The following is a 22,162-nucleotide window of genomic DNA, read 5'->3' as shown; positions in this document are numbered from 1 at the left end:
AGGAGGTATCTGAACTACTGTTAGACAAGGAACGCAATACCAAGCAACAAAGACGGATACACACACGTCACAGACAAGGAGCGCGATATTCTACGACAAGGACAGACATATTTCTCTTCCTAACCTATTGAATTTCCACTAATTATTTGAATTTCAGGAACAATTCATGCACTTTTTGGAATCAAAGAATACAGAATAAACCTTAAGCAACATTCTCATACCGTTTTTGATACGATTGTTCATTTATTTAATTAGTTTATTTATTAACGATTATTTCGACAATTGTCTGGGCTTACGCGACGCATGTCTACGATTTTTCACTACTATCGAGCTTTTGCATCATTAAAGCTCGTTATTTGGAATCGTAGAAACTTCCTTAGACTCTGTACTCTCTATTCCATGTACAAAGATCATTAATTAATTATTTGTTAATCCAAATTAGACGAAAATTCATCGCGTCGGTTCTCCGTAGTAACATAGCTGGACGGATAGGCGTGCAATAATCATTAATAACTGTTAATTTAAGCAACAACTCCGATACAAAACTACATGTGAATGTCGCTTGTAGTCTGCATTTTATTCCACGATTCCAAAAGTGCATGATTTCCACCTAGACATCGAATAATTAATAAATATGCGATGAATTTGACAGAAAAGTACATGTATCCTTGTCACGTGACGTTGCTGTTCTTTTCTATACTCGAGTGCTGCCATCTATCGGAGTGGCAAAACTTGGACTGAAAACTTGGAAATGTAACAGGAACATAGAATATAAACAGAGGTATCTCGACTACTGTTAGACAAGAAGCGCAATACTGTGCAAAAAGGACAGATATACGTGACGTAAGAGAGAAGGAGGACACTATCGAACAACAAGGACAAATATACTTCTTTGCTTAATTTAATGAATATTCATTAATTACTCGATTTCTGGGACGAAAGCATGCACTTTTGGAATCGTGGAATATAGTTCTGACTACAGGCGACATTCACGTATAGTTTTGTATCAACGTTGTTGTTTAAATTAAGAGTTATTAATTATTGTTATACGACAGTCCGTTACTACCGATGATACCGGAGAACCGATACGATGAATTTTCGCATAATTTGATTTAACAGATAATTAATTATCAATGTTTATGCATTGAATGGAAAGAGCAGATTCTAAGGAAGCTTCTACGATCCCAAATAATGAGCTTTAATCTTCTAAAAGCTCAATATTAATGAAAAATCGCAGACGCGAATCGCGTAAACCAGGACGCTTGTTGAGATGTTTGTCGATAACTAATTATTTAAATGAAAAATCATATCCAAAACTATAGAGAAACGTTACGTAAGGTTTGTACTGTATTCTTCAAATCCAAAAGTGCATAAATTCTCTCTGAAATTCAAATAATTAGTGAAAATTCTATAGATTACACTTCCGAGTTTCTAGTCCCACGCCGATAGGTGGCAGCATTGCGTGACATTTTCCTGTCTAATTCATCCAATAGTCGCTAATTATTCAAAATCTGGTACAAAATTGGGAACTTTTGGAATCGTAGAATAAAAACCAATGTATAAGCAACATTTCTTATATGGTTTTATATCGGAATTATTGCGCGAATTACCAGTTATTAATTATTGTTGCGCGACAATCCGTTACTACGGAGTATCGACGTGATGAATTTTCGCATAATTTGTATTAACACGAAATTAATTAACAGTCTTTGTGTATGGAATATAAAGTACAGAGTCTAAGGTATCTTCTACGATTTCAAAAAGTGGGCTTTAAGATCGTTAGAGAGCGATATTAATGAAAAATCGTAGACAAGCGTTACGAAAGCCGAGACCCTTGTGGATAGAATCGTTTATAACTAATTAGTCAAACAAGAAATCTTGTCCAAAACTGTATAGGAATGTTGTTTGAGATCTGCACTTTGTTCTTTTATCCCAAAGGTGTACAAATTGTTTCTAAAAATCGAGTAATTACTGAATATTCAACAGATTGGAAAGAGAAATATGTCTGTCCTTGTCGTTCGATAGTGTCCTCCTTCTCTCTTACGTCACGTATATCTGTCCTTTTTGCACAGTATTGCGCTTCTTGTCTAATAGTAGTCGAGATACCTCTGTTTATATTCTATGTTCCTGTTACATTTCCAAGTTTTCGGTCCAAGTTTTGCCACTCCGATAGATGGCAGCACTCGAGTATAGAAAAGAACAGCAACGTCACGTGACAAGGATACATGTACTTTTCTGTCAAATTCATCGCATATTTATTAATTATTCGATGTCTAGGTGGAAATCATGCACTTTTGGAATCGTGGAATAAAATGCAGACTACAAGCGACATTCACATGTAGTTTTGTATCGGAGTTGTTGCTTAAATTAACAGTTATTAATGATTATTGCACGACAATCCGTCGTGCTATGTTAATACGGAGAACCGATGTGATGAATTTTCGCATAATTTGAATTAACAGATAGATAATTAATAATCTTTGTACATGGAATAGAGAGTACAGAGTCTAAGGAAGCTTCTACGATTTCAAATAACGAGCTTTAATCTTGCAAGAGCTCATTTACTAATGAAAAATCATAGTCATGCATATTATAGTCACGCGTAGGCCTAGCCACTTACTGAATCGTTTATAACTAATTAATTAAACAAAAAATCGTATCAAAAACTGCATAGGAAAGTTGCTTGAGATCTGCACTTCGTTCTTTTATCCCAAAGGTGTACAAATTGTTTCTGAAAATCGAGTAATTACTGAATATTCAACAGATTGGAAAGAGAAGTAAGTCTGTCCTTGTCGTTCGATAGTGTCCTCCTTCTCTCTTACGTCACGTATATCTGTCCTTTTTGCACAGTATTGCGCTTCTTGTCTAACAGTAGTCGAGATACCTCTGTTTATATTCTATGTTCCTGTTACATTTCCAAGTTTTCAGTCCAAGTTTTGCCACTCCGATAGATGGCAGCACTCGAGTATAGAAAAGAACAGCAACGTCACGTGACAAGGATACATGTACTTTTCTGTCAAATTCATCGCATATTTATTAATTATTCGATGTCTAGGTGGAAATCATGCACTTTTGGAATCGTGGAATAAAATGCAGACTACAAGCGACATTCACATGTAGTTTTGTATCGGAGTTGTTGCTTAAATTAACAGTTATTAATGATTATTGCACGACAAGCCGTTGTGCTAAGTTACTACGGAGGACCGACGCGATGAATTTTCGTCTAATTTGGATTAACAAATAATTAATTAATGATCTTTGTACATGGAATAGAGAGTACAGAGTCTAAGGAAGTTTCTACGATTCCAAATAACGAGCTTTAATGATGCAAAAGCTCGATAGTAGTGAAAAATCGTAGACATGCGTCGCGTAAGCCCAGACAATTGTCGAAATAATCGTTAATAAATAAACTAATTAAATAAATGAACAATCGTATCAAAAACGGTATGAGAATGTTGCTTAAGGTTTATTCTGTATTCTTTGATTCCAAAAAGTGCATGAATTGTTCCTGAAATTCAAATAATTAGTGAAAATTCAATAGGTTAGGAAGAGAAATATGTCTGTCCTTGTCGTAGAATATCGCGCTCCTTGTCTGTGACGTGTGTGTATCTGTCTTTGTTGCTCGATATTGCGCTCCTTGTCTAACAGTAGTTCAGATATACCTCCTTGCACATTCTATATTCCTGTTACATTTCCGAATTTCTAGTCGCAATCCGATGTATGTTTATTTATAGAACGAGATAGCAATATCATGTAACGAGGACAGACATACTTTCCCATTTAATTTGTGATAATTTTCGACATAAAACAATATACTTTTGAAATTCGATGATAAAGTACAGTTCTTAAACGATATTCCTGTATGATTTTGGACATGAATCTCTGTTTAATTAATCAAATATTAATAATTACTCTAGCGAGTTATCAATGATTTCGCAATATATATGTATATCCGCGTTTTTTCATTAATATTAAACTTTTATAAAATTAAAGTATATTCTATGGAATACTGCAAGACATTAATTAAATAATCTAATATTTGAGAAAATATTGCACAATTTTATATTAAATACGAGTCAATAGACTCATAATTAAAATTTATTTGTTGGTTTCAGCTATGACCATGAGAAAGTAACTGGAATATAGTGCAATTATCAATTACTATTAGACAATATGATACTCTGTGAGAATATAAATTCGTATACTTTTGTATCTTATCCTATACGTGTCATACTTGGGTATAATAAAAAATGGATCTTAAGCAACTGTCACACGTTTCCACAGTTTAATGTCCATTTAATTGATTAATTAGATACTTGAATAAGGAATCAAACTCTTAATTGGGTCAAAGGAATAAAAAGACAATTGTATAAAAATAAAACATAATGTCATTTATTGATTACAAATGATCACGAAATACAGAATGCACGATGTTAGAAACAGTCCTTTGTAGCACAATTTTAATATAATATTATAGTATGAAATTCCCGGAATTTACAATATACATACCAATTAATGTATTGAAAAATATTTATCAATATTTACAACTCACATGATTTTCCCACATTTTTCAAGAGAAAAATAACGTTATATTTAACCTTTGCGTGATCCGCAAACGAGTACAAACTGGATTGACTATTTCACCCTAAATTTTTCCACATTCTCGTCATATCACGCACACTTGTCCAAACAATTATCGCAGCTAACAATATATATATGTATATATATATAATAAAAATACATAGGTACATATTTCGTGCACGATATGATTTGAAAATTCTTTCATCACTCCTCGTGGACACAGTATCGTCCACCGTATTTATATTTTTGTTACAATTTTGACAGCGATAAATACAAATGTTATTGAGATTCTTAAGTACAAAATTAACAGAGCGTTTTAACTTACAGTGTTCCAGTAATTATGATACAATTGAGTTCATTGTCACCGTAAAAGTAAATAAAAACTGTAGAACTGAATTTTTTTTCAAGAATTCCTTTTCAAAAAAGTATCGGTCGAACTTTGGTCAAAAACCAGCCCGCGGTTTGATAAATTTTTTAATTTGACTTCTTCGAAAATGAAGCGTTCTACGAAAGAGATTTTATTCGACTTGTTTTATATTTTCAACTTGTTCTTTCATCCCGCTGTTGTATCGATATTAATGGAACATGCTGCATATTGATACACGCGTAAAAGAAACCATTCGACTTTCATTAATTGATATTTCAATCATGACACGATCGACTCGTTCGGATTGTTGATAATAATATTTCACCGTAACTACTCACGTCATTTTTACAAGCTCTACTTTCATATTTCCATGTGTCAATGTTTAGGCAGTTTAGGCTTTTACTACAAATATCTAAGAAAATAGCTAAACTTTTCTTCTCTTTTGTTACTCCTGCACTTCTGTTACATTAAAAATTTTGTCAGGCAATATAAGTCCGCTTTTTTATTTACAACAGGACATTTATAATACGATATTCATTACTTTCGTACTAGTACCTTTCTTAATTAGAAACGCTCACGCTTTATACGATAAAACGCAATTGAACGCAATTGAATTACTAGTTGAGCTGATTTCTCTTTATAAATATACATACACGTACCTACGCAAAAAAAATATCAGACGCTTGTATATAAGGTGTCTAATCTTGAAATTCAAAACGCAAAATTTTCATAATCTGCTCGACTTAGTACTTATGTATCGTTTGACAATTTAAATAAAGGTACTACAAGTGGAAGACCTTAGTTAAACTTATTAAAAATAATAAATGCAAAGATTCTGTGCAATATTTATCTCATGTCAATATAATCTAACATCTCCCATAAGACAAAAGCAATTTATCGATAATATCTGTCTACTCCTCTATAGATAATAAATTTATAAACTATAAATGTTCGTATAGTTAATTAATCGACTATCATTAAATCGATCGTTCATTGGTTAATGTTCTTTACATGGTCCACTCAAGACTCGCTTTAGTAAGTTAAATAATAACAACTATGTTGCTACGTTCGCTATTAAAATGGCTATCATTGCAATGAACAAAACTAATTAAATCACACGTTGTTGACTCAATAAAAATAAATGAAAATATATATATTTCTTTTTTTTTCCATTACTCTATGCTGAATAAATTTCAATGACGATAACACGATCATATTTAGAAAACTACGACTTTTTTTATTTATTTATATAATTTGTACTTTTTCTAATTGATGAAAGATTGCAAAATATAGGAAGCTTTATTATGTTATAAGTATCGCTCGATTGTTAAAAATATGCAAGTAACAGCAGTAAGCTGACAAGTCTCAGGAATTTATTTTAGGAAGTAAATTTACGAGTCTATGAGTATCCTTATGTTAGAATAAAACCTATAATGAAAATTATGTAACATGATTCGAGTTCTTATCATGTTAAACATTATCGTGTCTTTTACTTTTTCCTTTTTTTTTTTAATGAGGTATCAATTATGTCAGCAATTCACTATACGAATGTCTATGTTTCAACTACAAATCATTTTTTGTACCAGACACATTTACGCATTGACCATAGATCAGCATATATGTGCATGCAGTTATGACATTAAAGCAAAAATAAAGTAATATATTTTCTTAACCCTAGGACGTTTAAGGAAGGATCGGAAAGTGTCTAAAAGGCTCTAAATTATTTAACTTTTTCCAAAAAAAAATCTTCCAAATAATTTCTTGATTCTTGTTTTGGTTTCGTTTTTTTTTTTTTTTTTTTTTTTTTTTTTCTTCTACGTTGTTATCATCCTCTTTTAGCATTTTTTTTTTTTTTTAATAGCAAATATCTAGATATTTTATATTATTATATAACGTAAATAAACAGTATGAATAAATAAAATAATATTCATCGCTCTTTCTTTATATAAACACAAAATGACTTTTCTTTAGGCTGAGCTTTATCGTTTAACACCTTAGGCGTCCTTGGATTAATATAAAATATAATTATACTTGGATAATATACGTTTCTTTTAAGCCTAATATTATTGCTCTCTTATCCGATCCTTAAACACATGTATTATCATACTCCTCTTGGCAGTTCGCAATAGTAAAAATGGAGGTATTGTCATTATTACTTGTTAAATGGCTGACAATTGCAAATGAACGATTGTTAAGCACTGATTCCCCATACTTGGTAAATTTGTTCTTTTGCATGTAGAAGCATTACGTCAAAATTGAAAATAACCAACAACTTGTCCAAATTAATCTTGCAGCGTCAATGTTCCCGTGCATTGAATCGACATTTAAATTTTGAAACGCTTGATGATCTAAGCGTGATGCCTGCTGTCAGTAGAACTCTGAATCTGAACTGTGTTGTGAATCGCCGCTTCTACCATTTAAATATACTTCTGATGTTTGTTGAATTGACGGCGAATGTTGTGCAGCTTCCCAATTTTGGCCTGTTGTAACGATTGGCTCGTTAATTTGTTTATGAATAATGTTGGAAATGAAACATTGTAGAAGATCAATATACGTACCATGTGCAGCAAGAATAGTAGCTAAACATCGTGCTACAGCTGGATTTGGAGCACAGGCTAATGCAGGTGTGAGTCCCTCTGCATCGACAGCAACGACACTTGCACCCAATTGTAATAAACGTCGTGTTACCTTTGAAAAGTAAATTTCAATAACTACTCATATAACTCTAAAACATTTACTTAAATATGCTAAATTAATTCCTTACCGCTACAAGACCGTTTCTTGCTGCTAAATGTAATGGAGTTCTTTGTTGCTTATTGGTCATGTTAATAATGCTTTGCTGTTGCTGTGACGTGTTTTCACTGTTAGTATTAAGCGAATTGATCCAATTTAATAATAACGAAGCAGCAGCAGAATGTCGTCTTTGACAAGCTAGGTGAAGAGCTGTGTTTTTGTTACAATCAACAGCACGCACATCAGCTTTCCACTCAAGCAATAACTCTATCAATTAAATTACATTGATATGAAGAAATACTAAATACGTATTAAACACTCACGCAAAATCGAATAAGACATACCGATTGCACTGCATTGGCCTGTGATAGCAGCACAAAGTAGAGGCGTTCGACCCGAATAATCCGGCGTTTCGAGTCCAGCTAATTCAGGTCCAACAGAACTCAAAATCAGTTTTGCACATTCTACAGATCCTGAACTAGCTGCGACGTGCAACGGCAATCGACCACCTGGAATATCTCTTGGAGCAGCGACCGCCTTTCCCCCAAATTTATTTATTAATAATTCTAAACAATGTGCTGACCCCTGATATACTGCACAATGAACAGCTGAAAATGGAGTACCTGTGTATAAAACAAAATGATTTAGATTCCAAAAATAGATTTTTTTAAAGATTTTAACGGAAAAATACCTACCTTCTAACGAATCAATTACATTTTGTTCCAACAGATATTCCACACAATTTGAATTTCCATTGTAGCAAGCCCAATGAAGAACTGTACAGCCTTGATCATCTTTTAAAGTAGCAGCAGCAGGATTAGCTTTGACAAGAGATGCCAATGCTTTTACTCTATGAAAAAAATTAAGTTTAAGTAAAAATAAAAATCTGGATAAATTTCTTGATTATAGGTAGAAGAAACCAACCTTCCACACGCGGCGGCTAGATGTAATGGCGTTTTACCATTTGCATCTTGTATTGCTACTTGCGCGCCATGTGCTAATAACAATTCTACTAGCTGATGGTCACGTTCTTTAATTACTGCTCGAAATAATGGTGTATGTTTATTTATATCTGCTAAATTACAATCAGCTTTGTATTTTAAAAGCAACATAACACATTCCGGATTACTGTTTGCCACTGCTAATGTTAAAGGAGTTCGTTGCTTAATGTCGCAACAATTTATTACATTTGAATCGCCCGCATTTTCCAATAGAAATTCTAGACAGTTAATATGTCCTGCTGCTGCTGCACAATGTACTGGAGTACGTCTTGTAATTGAATCCTGGACCCATACACAAGCTCCATAAAATACACATAAAAGCTGAACGCATTGGTGGTGACCTTTATAGGCAGCTAGATCTAATGGCGTTTTACCAGTATCTTCTTTAATATTAGTATTAGGAAATAATGGTAGTAGCAAGCTTAATATTTGAATATGTCCATGATATGCCTACAAACGCAACTAATTATATTTTCAATTATTGAAAATGAATTTACTTCTTTAGACATACAGCTAGATGTAAGGGTGTTAATGCAGGTAATGGAGGTTCCGATTTTCCTGTAGAACCAGGCGATACAGTTAAATTTCCTGGTGGACAAGCTTCTAACAAAGCTTCTAAAGCTGGCTGATTTCCTCCAGCTACTGCGTAATGAATAGCAGTAAAACCTCGTTTATCGCGCAAACGCGGATCTGCTCTGTGCTTTAATAAATATTGTACGCATCTAAATATAGAAATAATAAATTAATTAAATCTAAATTTAAAATCTAAAGATATTTATTTCAAAATAAATTACATATAAACAATCGAACTTACTGGGCACCAGAATCCGTAGGATTTGATGCTGCAGCCAAATGCAAAGGAGTTGCACCATCTACGTCTTGTGCATTAGAATCACTTCCAAATCCAACCAAAGTAAAAACACAAGGGTAATGACCTTGACTAGCAGCATGATGGAGTGCCAATCTGCTATCATTATCAGTTAATCGAAAATTAGCTCCACTGGATAACAATAAATCTAAACAATCAACAGATCCTTTGAATGCTGCTAAATGTAATGGTGTTCTGCCACCAATATCTCTTGAATCTATACGCCGGCTATCAACTTGTAACAACTTTCTACAAACCTATAAATATCATTAAAAAATTAACATTTAATTTAACAGGAAAAAATTAGAATATAGAATACGAATGCTTTACTTCAATGTGGCCTGCCAAGCAACTAAGGTGCAATGCAGTACGCTGTTCAGCATTTCGCACCGCCGGAGATGCACCATATTCCAGTAAAGTTGTTGTTAAACATTCATGTCCAAACCTATATAAAATTAAATTTATAAATGAATATTGAAAAAATAATGAGATAAAATAGAATTATTATTGTAATTTACCAAGCAGCAACATGTAAAGCAGTATTTCCATTTTTATCTTTAGTATCTGGCAATGCTCCAACATCAAGTAAACTTTTTGATCGAGTAAATCTACCATGGATTGCAGTCATATGTAGAGGTGTACGCCCATCTTCCGACTGAACGTTTACTCTCAAACCAGCTTTTAAAAGTACTTCTAAACAATGAACACCATGAGTGCTAGCAGCAGCAACGTGCAACGGCGTTTGTCCCCGATAATTTACAGCCTCTACCAAAAACATCATTTGTCACAACAAAATTATAAAGAAATTTTTTCAACAAATTTTAGAATCATCTCACCAACGTTTGCAGCATTGGTAATTAATTCTGTAACTGCATCAGCATGACCATTTAAACACGCAATATGCAGAGGAGTGTTACCATATACATTTTTTGCTTCGATATCTGCTCCAGATTTAATTAATGTATGCATGCATTCTACATTGCCAGATGCTGCAGCTGCATGTAGTGGAGTATATAAATCTCGATCCTTAACAATACAAAAATAAATATTAATAATATTTCACAATATAAATAAGAGTAAGCACAGATATTACAACATTTATATTACTTTAACATCCACATCTGCTCCTTTTGCTATGAGTGTCCTCACAATTCCATCATGACCCATGTATGCTGCAAAATGTAGAGCCCTACGATCTTGTCTATCAGAAGCATTTATTACACAACCAATTTGAGCCAAATACTCTGTCATTTCCACATGTCCATTGTAAGCTGCATGATGCAGACTCGTCCTACCACCTCTGTAAATGTTCATAATGTACATGAACATCATAATATATATTCAAATACACATTAAAATAAATGTAATCAAAACACAAACCTGTCTGCTACATTAATGTTCATTAAATGTGGAACAATCAATTCAACACATTGAACTGCATTATTTGCTGCTGCTACATGTAAAGGAGTTTGCCAACTACGATCTCTAATATTAACATCTGCTTTATGACGTAACAAAACTTCTACCACATTGTGATTCCCTGAGCAACAAGCTCTATACAAAGGAGTTAACCACTTTTTATCTTTAGCATTTACTACAGCTCCATGTAACAGAAGTGCTACTACAATTGCTGGATCTCCCCTATATGCAGCTGCATGTAAAAGAGATCTTTGTTCCTTATCTTGCCAGTTTGGATCTTCCTTTCTTGATAATAGCGCTCGAACTTCGTCCACATCTCCAAAAAATATAGCTTGTAGCAAAGGAGACTGCAAAAATATTAATATTTTATTTCAAGATACATTGCAATTATATAGGATGTTGTATATGAGAAATACAGCAGGGACACACTAAAATATGCAAAAAACATTTAACAAAATATACTTTGTACATCCTCGCTTCTGAGTTATAGCTTATTTTGTGTCATAATAATTTCTTATTTTCAAAGAAATTCATCATAGTCACATGAATGTTAGAATAATTCATTTTATAAATAACTCATTTTCATTATTATTATTCATTATATTAAATCACACTAATCTTCCTTTTCTTCACTGAATGTAACTTATATACTAACAGAATGTAACTTATATATTCAATTATAATACAATATTTAATAATATTTATAAATCTACGTTAGCTTATAACCTTAAGATATGCAGTCTTAACAAATGTTTAACATAGAACTGATTGTTACCTATTACAGCACAAAACAAGCTGTAATAAATAAAGAGATACAAAGTATAAATTTACGAACTTTTTTGCTCATTTTGGTAAGCCAAATTTATCCTTGTCGTACTTTCCACATGCTAAGGAACACTCTGTATACAGATGTTTTTTATAATTATACTTTAATTATGTTTATAGAATACATCAGCACCTTTATGTTCCGAAAAAAACAATATAAATAGATGAAATTAAAAAGCTTCACATATAAATAACCAGAAAATAATTATTAGAAAAAAAATTGCATAACATGCAATGTTGCAATAAATCTATATTAACTTAAAGTTTCTAAACTTCGAATTATATAATAACGTGAAGGCGTAAAATACTAACAAGATTATTATATCGTAATGACTTGGAAACAAATCAGATATTTGACACATGAATATAACCTCTGACCTCACGGTCTATGCATTCAGAAATTGTTTAGCGAGATGTATTCATTTAAGCAAATAAAAAGAGAACATACCCCGTCACGCAATTCCTGCACGTTCATGATTAATAGATTTGTTAAATTGATACAAATACGGACAAGTATTTATAAAAACATAGTTCTAGAACTGTAAAAAACTGACATAGTAGTGTGAGTCATACTTCACAAGTATCACGGAGTTGTTACTTTCATTTTACAGTCGAGTTCAATATAAACATATTGTGGCATCAATTTCTCTTTCTTTCTTTTTTTTTTTCTCTCTTTTTCTTAAATAAGCAGCGACATCATGTATGAAATGATTATGAAAATACATGCATAATAATTTTATCTCCAAGTATAAACAGTTATAGCTATCTTCTCATAGTGCACTCTATCTTTATTCTCTCAAATTATCAGAAGTTTGTAAATAGTAGATGGAAATGCAAACGATACGCTCGCGCGAAGATTAAATCGTTTATCTTTAATCATGCGAAATATGATACACGCTTATCTTTCAACTGTTTCCTGTTGCGTCGTGCATAACAACTTTTTTAGGGCAAATAATAATATTATTACATATGTATGCCAATTTTCTGCGCTAGAAATGGATATGAACACATTCGACCAAAAGCGATACTGTATAGAAAAGATTAGAGAAAAGAATGTACATAAGTTCGAAGAAGAATTGATAAACGGCTCGTTGAACGCGGTACCTTCGACGTTGAAATTTACCTTTGATTCTGGAAATTTTAAAATTCAAGAAAAGAAAATAGAAATTATGAACTGCTTCCTCAAACCATGCCCCATACGATTTTTACCATTGGAAACTGATTATTTTAGATTTAAAAATGTCTATCAGGTGAATAAAAAGAATTATACGTGCATAATTCTCTGTTTAATCCTTTATGTTTCATGTAAAACTGAGAATTGTATTGTATATTATATAGAGAGCATGGCTCAAACCTGGTTCTGTTTTCAAATTGAATATTTTATTTATACCTGATGAGGATAGAGATTACAATGATATTTTGAAAATATGTTATTTCAATGATCAAACGATGCAAATAAAAATTTATGCAGAAATGACGATCAAGTTTTCTTTCCCCGCTGTTGTAAATTTTGGAAATGTACCGCTTGGTCGGACGTAAGTTAACTCTTCGATCATTGTGCCGTAATAATAATAATAATATAAATCCTTGCAGAGTTTCTTACAAAATACCAATACACTCTCACGCAGAAAAAGATTTCTCGTTCGCTATTATACTATTTAACGGAGGATCGTGTGTCGACGTTTATCCTCAACGGGGTACATCCGATTCATAATCTTAATTCATAATCAAATTAAATTACAATTTATAATCATAATCTTTCGTTTTACGACATATCATATTGTACTCACGTTTTAGGTCACGTAAAATCGAAACAGAAACCTGTAACAATCGTGGTTATCTATAGACCTCTTCGCTATATAAGTATGAATTTTCAAATTCGAATATTCATATCTGATTTATGCAAAGCTCCGCATATTATAAATTTCTATGCGTACACTCGACCAGGTCTCTTACGGTGAGAATCCCTGCAAACAGAATCTTTTATTAGAAAAGAAAAAAGACCATGAGAATAAACGCGAATAAAAAAACGTTACTGAATGATTAGAGAAATACTGGAGAACGTCGAAATAAAAATAAAAAGCAAAATGCAGCGGAAAAAGATTGGCATGACTTTTTGCAAAGAAATGAAATCAATTTCCGTAAAGAAAGATAAATCAAAATATTGCCTGAGAGAATCTACCGCGAAGTACACAAGTTTTGAGAAACTTTTGCTAAAACAATGTAGTCACTTCCCCTTGTATACGCCGCATGCCGTCAATTGTATTCTAAATTCGAAAATTCAAAGGTCATTCAGGGAATACGAATTAAAGGGTTAGAGTTTTTATATATGTACATGCTTACGTGAAAAATATACGAGTTAACTGTTCGTTTGCTATAGGACCGTTGGGTGTATTTTTATTTCAAACTATGGAACAAAAAACAGAAAAATTAAAGGAATTTTTGGCAAAAATGGAAGCTCACTATCGGAAAAATGAACAAGCGAAGTTTCATCATAAGCCGAAAGTGAATTATGGAACGTTCGATGCTAGTGAAAATCAAATGATAGAAATTAAAACGCAGCGAGAACTAGCTTGGGATAATTATAAAAATTTAACAACAATCTCGGAAAAATATATCCTTGAACAAGAGAAACCTAAAAAGATAAGACAAAGAATATTAAGAGCTTCCAAAAAAGTACATACATGTTTTCATTACGAATTACTTACCGCATAAAAAAGAAATCTTCATATATAAATCTTCTTTCGTAGTATCCAAATACAACTTCAACGTCATTTCGAAAGGAAGAGTCATTTTTTTATTATTGCAAAATTCTGCTCTTTCTTCAAACGGCTCGCAAAATCGTGTTAAGGAATCGATTGCTAAATGTACTTTCAAAATTGCAAGGATTAACACCCGAATCAATTATCCAATTTGAAGAACCGTTCATAGGAAATTATTCGCTTACATCGCAAACTTAAATATTAAAACGACATACAATCTATAATGTGATCTAGTTAAATATTCACCGTTGTTACTAAAATATTTAATTTACTGTAAGAGGATTAAATCTCGAAGAAATCGGATCATTGCAAATATTTGATTCACAGTTGCATCCATTATCATTTATAGGTGGCACTGTTACAAATGCCGCCAAAACATAGAAAAAAGCGTCTGCTCATGATACATATTAGTAGTCTGAAAATAGGAAGTCTGCAAAAGTATAAAGTATTTTTAATACAATTCAGTATTTTAGGTATTAGATTTCAGATTTTAGTTCTTCAGATTTAAATACTAAAAAATGTGTTTCAACTTAAACACGAATGTACATTGAATAACTTATGCTTCTTCCAATAATACTGAACACATGGATTTTTGCTTAACTTTCAATTGCAATGGAAAGGTGAACCTTAACGATTGGGAACTAGATAGAAATGGTTTATTTATACGTGGAGAAGTGGAAAACGTTTTATATCCGCAAGATGACTGTCCCTTGTTGGGAAAGCATGTACAACTTTTTAACTATAGTATGCCCGCTGCAACAGCATTGTTAGACCTAAAACATTTTAATAAATGCATGAAGTAAGAAGTATTTTTGTGTGATTATATATACAAGTTATTTTATCTTGTCATAAAAATACTTCATTATATTTATTAGTATGTTATGTATTTTTTGACAGTATGCAGTTAAAAATACTCAGCAGATACGAAACTTACAATCAAGTTTTAAGTTCAAAGACAAATGATGTTGAATTTTATTATGTAAGATGTGTTATATCAGAATTTATTTTATATGTTCGAATGTACTTAAATAGGTAAGATAATTTATTTTTCAGTTATTTATTTTTTTTACCAGTATGTGTGCTAAAGATATAAATTTATAGTATTAAAGGAAATTATCAATTATTGAAAACTATAAATGAAGATATCGAAGAAGAATTTAATGAATTATTTATTATAATGAAGCATTTTTTGGAAAGAATACGTAATATCCCTGATACTACATTTCATTATGCACCATCTAAATTAGGCAATCAGGTTTGTAAATAAATGTAATGATATTTAATATAATATAATTTTATGTTTTGTACCTTACAGTGTATACAACCAGAATATCATATGTATCATATGCACATTGAATTAAGGTGGTATTTTATCTCATTGATGTATGCAAAGAACATATATTGTCAATATTCAATTGAAAATCACTTGGATGAATTTGAAAATATGCAAACAATAATTATTAATGATTTAATTTATATTTCATTAAAAATATTTGAAACGGTAAAAATATATTTTCATAAAAATATTGTGATTAAATATTTAGATGTGTCTCTTAGACCTGTTTTTTCTTTGCAATATATTTTAGATGCCTTTGATACATGTACAACAAAAAACTCCATATAATTGTACTTGCATTCGTGAATTATGGCTTATGCTTCAAATATTTATTGATAGCTTATCTGACAGAATGAAATCAAAGGTATTGTAGTATATAAAATAGTATATAGCATATAATACATAAAATATACTTTTATAATATATTTACAACTATTTTTAGTCATTTTGGGAGTATATAAATGATTGTATCAATGGATTATTGAACAGGAATGTATCTAATAAAAGCAAAGAATTTCTTACACTTCGTAAAAATTCTGAACTATTCTGTTTATGGATTGTTCATCATCTGTCACTGCTATATGGATACAATAGTGATGGAGTATACTTAGGAGCTAAGTGTTCAAGGGTGATTATATTTTTGTTTATTTTTACATCTCTATAAATTAAATAATAATAACTATTTTTCTTTTAAAGATTAAAGCAAACTATGAACAACTAGAAAGAATCTTGAAAACATATATTTCTAAAGGTGGAAAAGATGGTGAACGAGATGAAATTGATGAAGAATTACGTATAATGATACCTTTATTAAATACTATTGTTATCAATTGGTGGCAACCTCGAGTTTCAATCATTTCACTTCTTTGGGATTGTTTTCACAAAAGATTAGATGAACCATTTCTGTTACAAGCATCTGGTCCTTGGACATTGTCAGTTGAAAAGTATGTAAATACTTTATATGTTTGCATATTTTTTATCACAAATTTAAAAAAGTTCTTTCATAGGAAATCCACTATGGATCTTCTTAAACAAATAAAAGATAGAATTAATAATACGGAATGTATTAAAGAATCAAGTTATGGAATGTTCTTACGTCTGCTTGGTGAGTCTTGACTCTATATAAATTAATTGAATTAATAAACATATTGATTACATGTAATAGTATTATAATTACATATTGTAGGATCCTTTTTACGGATAAATTATAGTAACAATGATACAAAACATTGGAATCAAATTAAAGGTCGTATTTATTCTAAATTTTCTAAGAGTAAAGTTGAAGAATTTTCTATAACTGGCTTGTATAATTTTATTTCATTATTTTTAACATTAGCTGTTACTGCTGATACTATAAATGTTGTAAGTTTTGAATTATTTTCGAAAATTGTCTTTGTGAATATTAACAATAAGTTTATTAACAATAGGTTTAATTAATTTATAGTGCTCAGTAATGTTAGATCTTTTACCATTATCAAAAGAATACAATAGGGAAAATAGTAAAAAACATAATTTAATTTGGAAAGGAAAACTGGCTGTTCTTCTTTTATATAATGATCTTAAATTGAATCTAACAAATATAGCACCTCTATATATAGATACGGTACAGTACATAATTTAATTCTAATAATTTAGAATTTTCATATCTTTCATTGTAATTGAATTTTTAGGTAAATACTATATGTTGTCGCAAAGATGATACATCCCGTGCAATGATGAATAATTTTATCGATGTATTCAGTACTATTTTATCACACGATAGTATTGAATTAGGAGAATATTTATTATTTAGTGGATGGATAGATCGATATTTATTAGAATGTTCAAACAAAATGGTAGGAACATTAATGAAAGTATTAGTTAACGTTTTTGAAAGATGCATTTATGTTGCTAAGACTTCTAATACAGGTGTGTTATTTTTTCATTGTATAACACTTTTAACTTGTATTATTTGTATTTTAATTCATTTATTCGTAGGCAATGTAGAACAAATGTTAGATGTTTTATGGTGTTATGTTGCAAGTAGAGTTAGACAACTTGTATTTGATCCTGTTCTTACTAATGAACATTATAAAAATATTTCAAAACTTGCCGTTTTATTTACTTTGGAGGCATTGAAAAATCCAACAATGGCAAAGAAGCATAAGCATTCAGCTACATCTCTATTTCAACTTTTTGCATCATCAATAATTGTTAAAGACATAAGGTAATAAAAGTAAAGATTTATGATACCATGATCGAAATATATTGTAAAATTCTCATTTCAGAATTACAAGACATTATTTAATGCTAATACTTAACCAAGACCAAGCAATTCATGATTTGAAGAAAGAAATAAAAAATTTTGATATAATACTTATACAAGTTCGTAAATAAAATTAATCAATAAATCTTTTGAGAAATATTTTAATATAACATTCAAATTTTAGGCATGGATAAAGTGTTCTATCATTGGTCATGATACAAACAAAGATGAAGTTAAAGTTTTACAAAATTATGTATTAGAATTAAATGATATCAAGGAAATTTTCGAAACATCTGAGAATATTCAAGAATTTAAAAATAATGATAAATCTATTTTAATGTTTATAATGCATTCAATGAAAAAGAGAAACACTTTAAAAGTAATGTTATTATTAACATTCTAAATATATATTAGAACACAGTTTGGAACACTCATTATTAATGTTTTTTTAGACTGAACAAGAACGAATTCAGTATGATATAAAATGGAAATTGTATTTCAATCATTTAGAAAAATGGATTCTTTCACCTATTACAGAAGAAACTAAAGATTCAGAATTGGCTTTGTGGATATATAGATGTATTGGAACACTATTTCTCTGTACTTCTATTATGTTATATTCTAAAGTAAGTGTACACAATATTATTCTACATAAATGAGAACTAAATTATATTTAATTTAAGTATTTTTCAGAATCAACCAAACAGTATATTTAAAATATTACTAAATAAAACTATATTATCAGTGGAGCAACCTTTTTTAAAAAATTTGGGAAAAAAAACATTTTCTATGATACTCTTGGGTGTGGAAGCCCTTAATGTTAAAAGTGATATATCACTTCAAATACTAATACGAAATCTTTTTGATCAATACATGCCACTCTTAATAGTACCGACTGTTAATGCAAATAGTTTCAAAGTATCCGACTCATTACTAAAGTGTTTTAAAGATGCAAAAGCAGATTTTATACGCTTAATATTCGAGATTTTGATGACGAATTTTTTTAATATTTCAAATGACAATATGATGCATAAACATTCTTATTTAGTATGTATTATTATATATATGTACTACTTTTTTTTTTATATAATTGTAGAATTTATTACAATTTATTACGTTTTTAACACAGGTAATGATACTTTTACAAAATCTGCTTAAAGATGAAATAAACTATGCATGCCACATAACAGAATCCATTATCGTAATTTGCACATCATATATTATTGGATGCTACATAAAAGTTCATGACCACCATCCACATAAACAACAAACTATTGATTTCATAGATAATATTATTAGAAATAGATATTATAAAGATAATAATTCTTTGCAGTAAGTCCATTAATTTTCATTAGTTTAATATTTGCTTTTAAATAGTAATTTGTAAAATTAAAAATTACAGGAATAAGTTCTATGATATAATATCCAGTTCTGTTAGAAAGTCATTATTAATAAATCAGCATAATACTTTTGAATTTTTACATTCGATTTTATCAATATCGACTGAAATAATACAATTTTTATCGCCAGAACTGGAGCATAATTTAAGTGATTTGGAAATTAATCGACGTCCAAACGCAGCGTCTTTTAGGTGAGATAACCATGAAAAATAACTGATTTTAAAAACTATTGCACAATTTTTGTTTCACTTTCAGATATTCCTGGAATCAACTTCAAAATCTTATGAAAAGCATTAAGACAAATCACTAATAAGCTTAAAAAATTTATTAATAAATATCTGATAGTATCATACTGATACTTTGATATTATGCTATGAATTGATTAGATACATGTAAATTACACAAACGGATAATTATATCTGTATACATAATTTCATGTAATTATATCTTACAAATTATATTTCAATTATTTTTCAAAAAATAAAGCGTAATTCTAAAATTATACATTGGAAAAAAGTTAATATTACATAAAGCTATAATATAATTATTAACCTATTAAGCTGTAGAATATATCGTAATTAAAAAAAGGACGTAAAACGTCCAAAGTATGTAAACGTAACAAAGTATGTAAAAAAGAGCACAGTCACTTTTTTTTATTTTCGATGTGAGTGTCTTGAACGATGATGTTTTATTGTAGTAGTTGTACTACCAGGAGGTGATCGTCATCCAATTAATTCAAGGCGGGATACGGCATTACGTACAGCATTTCGTAGAGATTGTTCGACATTTCCATTTAGTAATGATTCAAGTCTTTCAACGTAATTATCAATATTCTGTAATGTTGCACCTTCATTTGTGCCTAAAAGTAGAAAAACAGACAGTAATTCTAAATGGGAGTACAACTGAATAGAAGATTACTTATACAAATACTACCTGGCAAAGGTACTGTAGCAAAACAATTAGCTAATTGTGAACGAAGAGAATCCAAATGACGCTGTAAAGCTTGATTAGTTGTATGTTGCTGATTTGTTTCAGATTCTAAACGATTTACAGCTGCATATAAACTGTCTACATGTCGTTGAAGCACTGCATTTTGAGCTTCATAATCTGATGTAGCTTTTCTCAATTGTCTCAATTCAGCTTCACAGGCTACATGTATAAAAATTATGTAAATAAATTTTTATATTGTAACTACAACGATCCCGCTTATTCATCACAGTCTTTTTTCGTTAATGACGAAAAAATGTTCATGTCAGTTTTTAATTAAATATTTTGTATATATAAAAATAATTATATATGCAATATTCACCTTTATTATGATCCAAAAATTCCTCTGTAAAAATAGGTATATCAAAACCTGTGAAATCGTTATCTTTATCTTGTTGAATATCCTATAATTAAAAGATTAAATATTAGCATAGACATATCACAAATAAATTGAAATACAACTGATAATTAAAGTGAAACAAATGTACATTTTGTTCAGAATTTATATCAGTTCCATTCCTCTCTTTTTTGCTCTCTTGTTGTTTTTCCGAAGATTGTTTTTCACTAAATAATCGATATGCTTCTGTCTGTTTATAATCACTAAATTCACGATTATAACGTTCTTTATCTTGTTCTGCTGCATCTAAATATTGTTGTTTTTGATCAGCAGGGAGTGTGCTCCATTCTGAGGCAAGGAGCTTTGTAATTTCAGCAAATGACAGAGTAGGGTTTTCGCTCCTTACTTTTTCTCTCCGATCATTTAAAAACCTATTACAGTTACCAAATATATAATGTTAGCTATATTTTTCATTCTCATTATAATTTTTTTGATTAGATATACCTGAAATAACCAGTTAAAGGTTGTTTGGGAGCTGTAGCATCTCTTGGAGCTTTCTTTCTTTTCTTAGCTCTATTAGTTGTATTAGTAGTGTTACTTCCAATTACAGAACTATTATTTTTTTTAACTCCGTTATCACATATAGAGTCAGGTGTTTTGTCTTCTCCACTTTCAGGTGATTTGTCTGATAAATGAATCATTATGACAGAGTATTATAACAGAGCAATATTTTTTATTTTAAATAAATAATCTAGCGTACGTGTATGTTCCTCAGTCTCTCCGTTGTAAGTTGGTTGTTCTGATCCACCGTTGCTCTCTGGCACATCAGTAAGCAGTGCATTTTCGCTCATCTTTAATAATAAACTTCTTCACCGCGTTTTAATATATTATTTATTTTAAATAAAATATATAACTAATATCATTAAACTTAAAGTTACAATTCTATCAGTGCTTGAAAAGTTATGTGATACACAATATTACTTTATAGAAGACATAAATTTAATAATTACGCATACATACATATGCCAACTTATTAGGTTAAATGATGCTTATTAAGTTAGATATTGATATATCTATAATAACAAAGCACAAAGAAAGCACTATAACAAATTCAGATGAAGGTATTACTCTGTCATCTACATTCTTTTTAAATAAAAATCAATCTTTTTACGAGAAAAAGAACAGACTATCGATGAAAACACATAATTCCAAAACTTCGTTGGCATAAACACTGCAGTCAAATTCTCATGAGAACAGTTCGGTGACGCTAATTCAAAAACTGATTATTTTACCGCTGAATC

The 22,162-nt window shown here is 30.5% G+C and overlaps 4 protein-coding genes across 6 annotated transcripts; 2 read left to right on the top strand and 2 right to left on the bottom strand.

The window, feature by feature from the left end:
- Window positions 1–6,804: 6,804 nt before the first annotated feature.
- LOC122529452 (serine/threonine-protein phosphatase 6 regulatory ankyrin repeat subunit A-like) lies at window positions 6,805–12,381 on the bottom strand. 2 transcript variants are annotated; one of them, XM_043655605.1, is made up of 14 exons: window positions 12,243–12,381; window positions 10,931–11,316; window positions 10,658–10,850; window positions 10,387–10,576; window positions 10,069–10,315; window positions 9,881–9,995; window positions 9,497–9,807; window positions 9,194–9,404; window positions 8,606–9,132; window positions 8,377–8,531; window positions 8,026–8,304; window positions 7,713–7,948; window positions 7,507–7,636; window positions 6,805–7,428 (listed from the first exon to the last, which is right to left on the bottom strand). In XM_043655605.1, exons 1-14 carry the CDS (start codon window positions 12,267–12,269, stop codon window positions 7,316–7,318), a joined length of 3,120 nt encoding a protein of 1,039 aa, XP_043511540.1. In that variant the 5' UTR covers window positions 12,270–12,381; the 3' UTR covers window positions 6,805–7,315. The 2 variants fall into 2 exon arrangements, with proteins under 2 accessions (XP_043511540.1, XP_043511541.1); XM_043655606.1 differs by lacking the exon at window positions 12,243–12,381 and adding an exon at window positions 11,805–11,921.
- Window positions 12,382–12,605: 224 nt separating this feature from the next.
- On the top strand, window positions 12,606–14,509 carry LOC122529445 (cilia- and flagella-associated protein 221-like). The gene is made up of 7 exons (XM_043655586.1): window positions 12,606–12,720; window positions 12,788–13,044; window positions 13,133–13,329; window positions 13,388–13,491; window positions 13,592–13,751; window positions 13,842–13,900; window positions 14,220–14,509. The coding sequence occupies exons 2-7, from the start codon at window positions 12,790–12,792 to the stop codon at window positions 14,507–14,509; spliced, it is 1,065 nt and encodes a 354-aa protein (XP_043511521.1). The 5' UTR covers window positions 12,606–12,720; window positions 12,788–12,789.
- On the top strand, window positions 13,826–20,037 carry LOC122529450 (protein MMS22-like). 2 transcript variants are annotated; one of them, XM_043655603.1, is made up of 21 exons: window positions 13,826–14,107; window positions 14,175–15,355; window positions 15,454–15,588; window positions 15,658–15,811; window positions 15,872–16,057; window positions 16,143–16,256; window positions 16,335–16,520; window positions 16,589–16,836; window positions 16,900–16,997; window positions 17,079–17,138; window positions 17,229–17,254; window positions 17,337–17,495; window positions 17,563–17,800; window positions 17,870–18,098; window positions 18,160–18,256; window positions 18,322–18,516; window positions 18,590–18,763; window positions 18,831–19,184; window positions 19,267–19,469; window positions 19,540–19,728; window positions 19,793–20,037. In XM_043655603.1, the coding sequence occupies exons 2-21, from the start codon at window positions 15,141–15,143 to the stop codon at window positions 19,845–19,847; spliced, it is 3,315 nt and encodes a 1,104-aa protein (XP_043511538.1). In that variant the 5' UTR covers window positions 13,826–14,107; window positions 14,175–15,140; the 3' UTR covers window positions 19,848–20,037. The 2 variants fall into 2 exon arrangements, with proteins under 2 accessions (XP_043511538.1, XP_043511539.1); XM_043655604.1 differs by lacking the exon at window positions 13,826–14,107 and having other exon boundaries at window positions 15,285–15,355; window positions 15,432–15,588; window positions 17,079–17,254.
- On the bottom strand, window positions 19,845–21,873 carry LOC122529455 (high mobility group protein 20A). The gene is made up of 6 exons (XM_043655612.1): window positions 21,622–21,873; window positions 21,366–21,546; window positions 21,013–21,292; window positions 20,847–20,928; window positions 20,471–20,686; window positions 19,845–20,396 (listed from the first exon to the last, which is right to left on the bottom strand). The coding sequence occupies exons 1-6, from the start codon at window positions 21,710–21,712 to the stop codon at window positions 20,260–20,262; spliced, it is 987 nt and encodes a 328-aa protein (XP_043511547.1). The 5' UTR covers window positions 21,713–21,873; the 3' UTR covers window positions 19,845–20,259.
- Window positions 21,874–22,162: the final 289 nt, after the last annotated feature.

This window comes from Frieseomelitta varia, unplaced genomic scaffold (genome assembly GCF_011392965.1).
Source record: "Frieseomelitta varia isolate USP_RPSP 00005682 unplaced genomic scaffold, Fvar_1.2 scaffold_288, whole genome shotgun sequence".
In the NCBI taxonomy this organism is placed as follows: domain Eukaryota; kingdom Metazoa; phylum Arthropoda; class Insecta; order Hymenoptera; family Apidae; genus Frieseomelitta; species Frieseomelitta varia.
The sequence above is the reverse complement of the archived record's forward strand: the minus strand, read 5'-3'. Positions and strand labels throughout refer to the sequence as shown.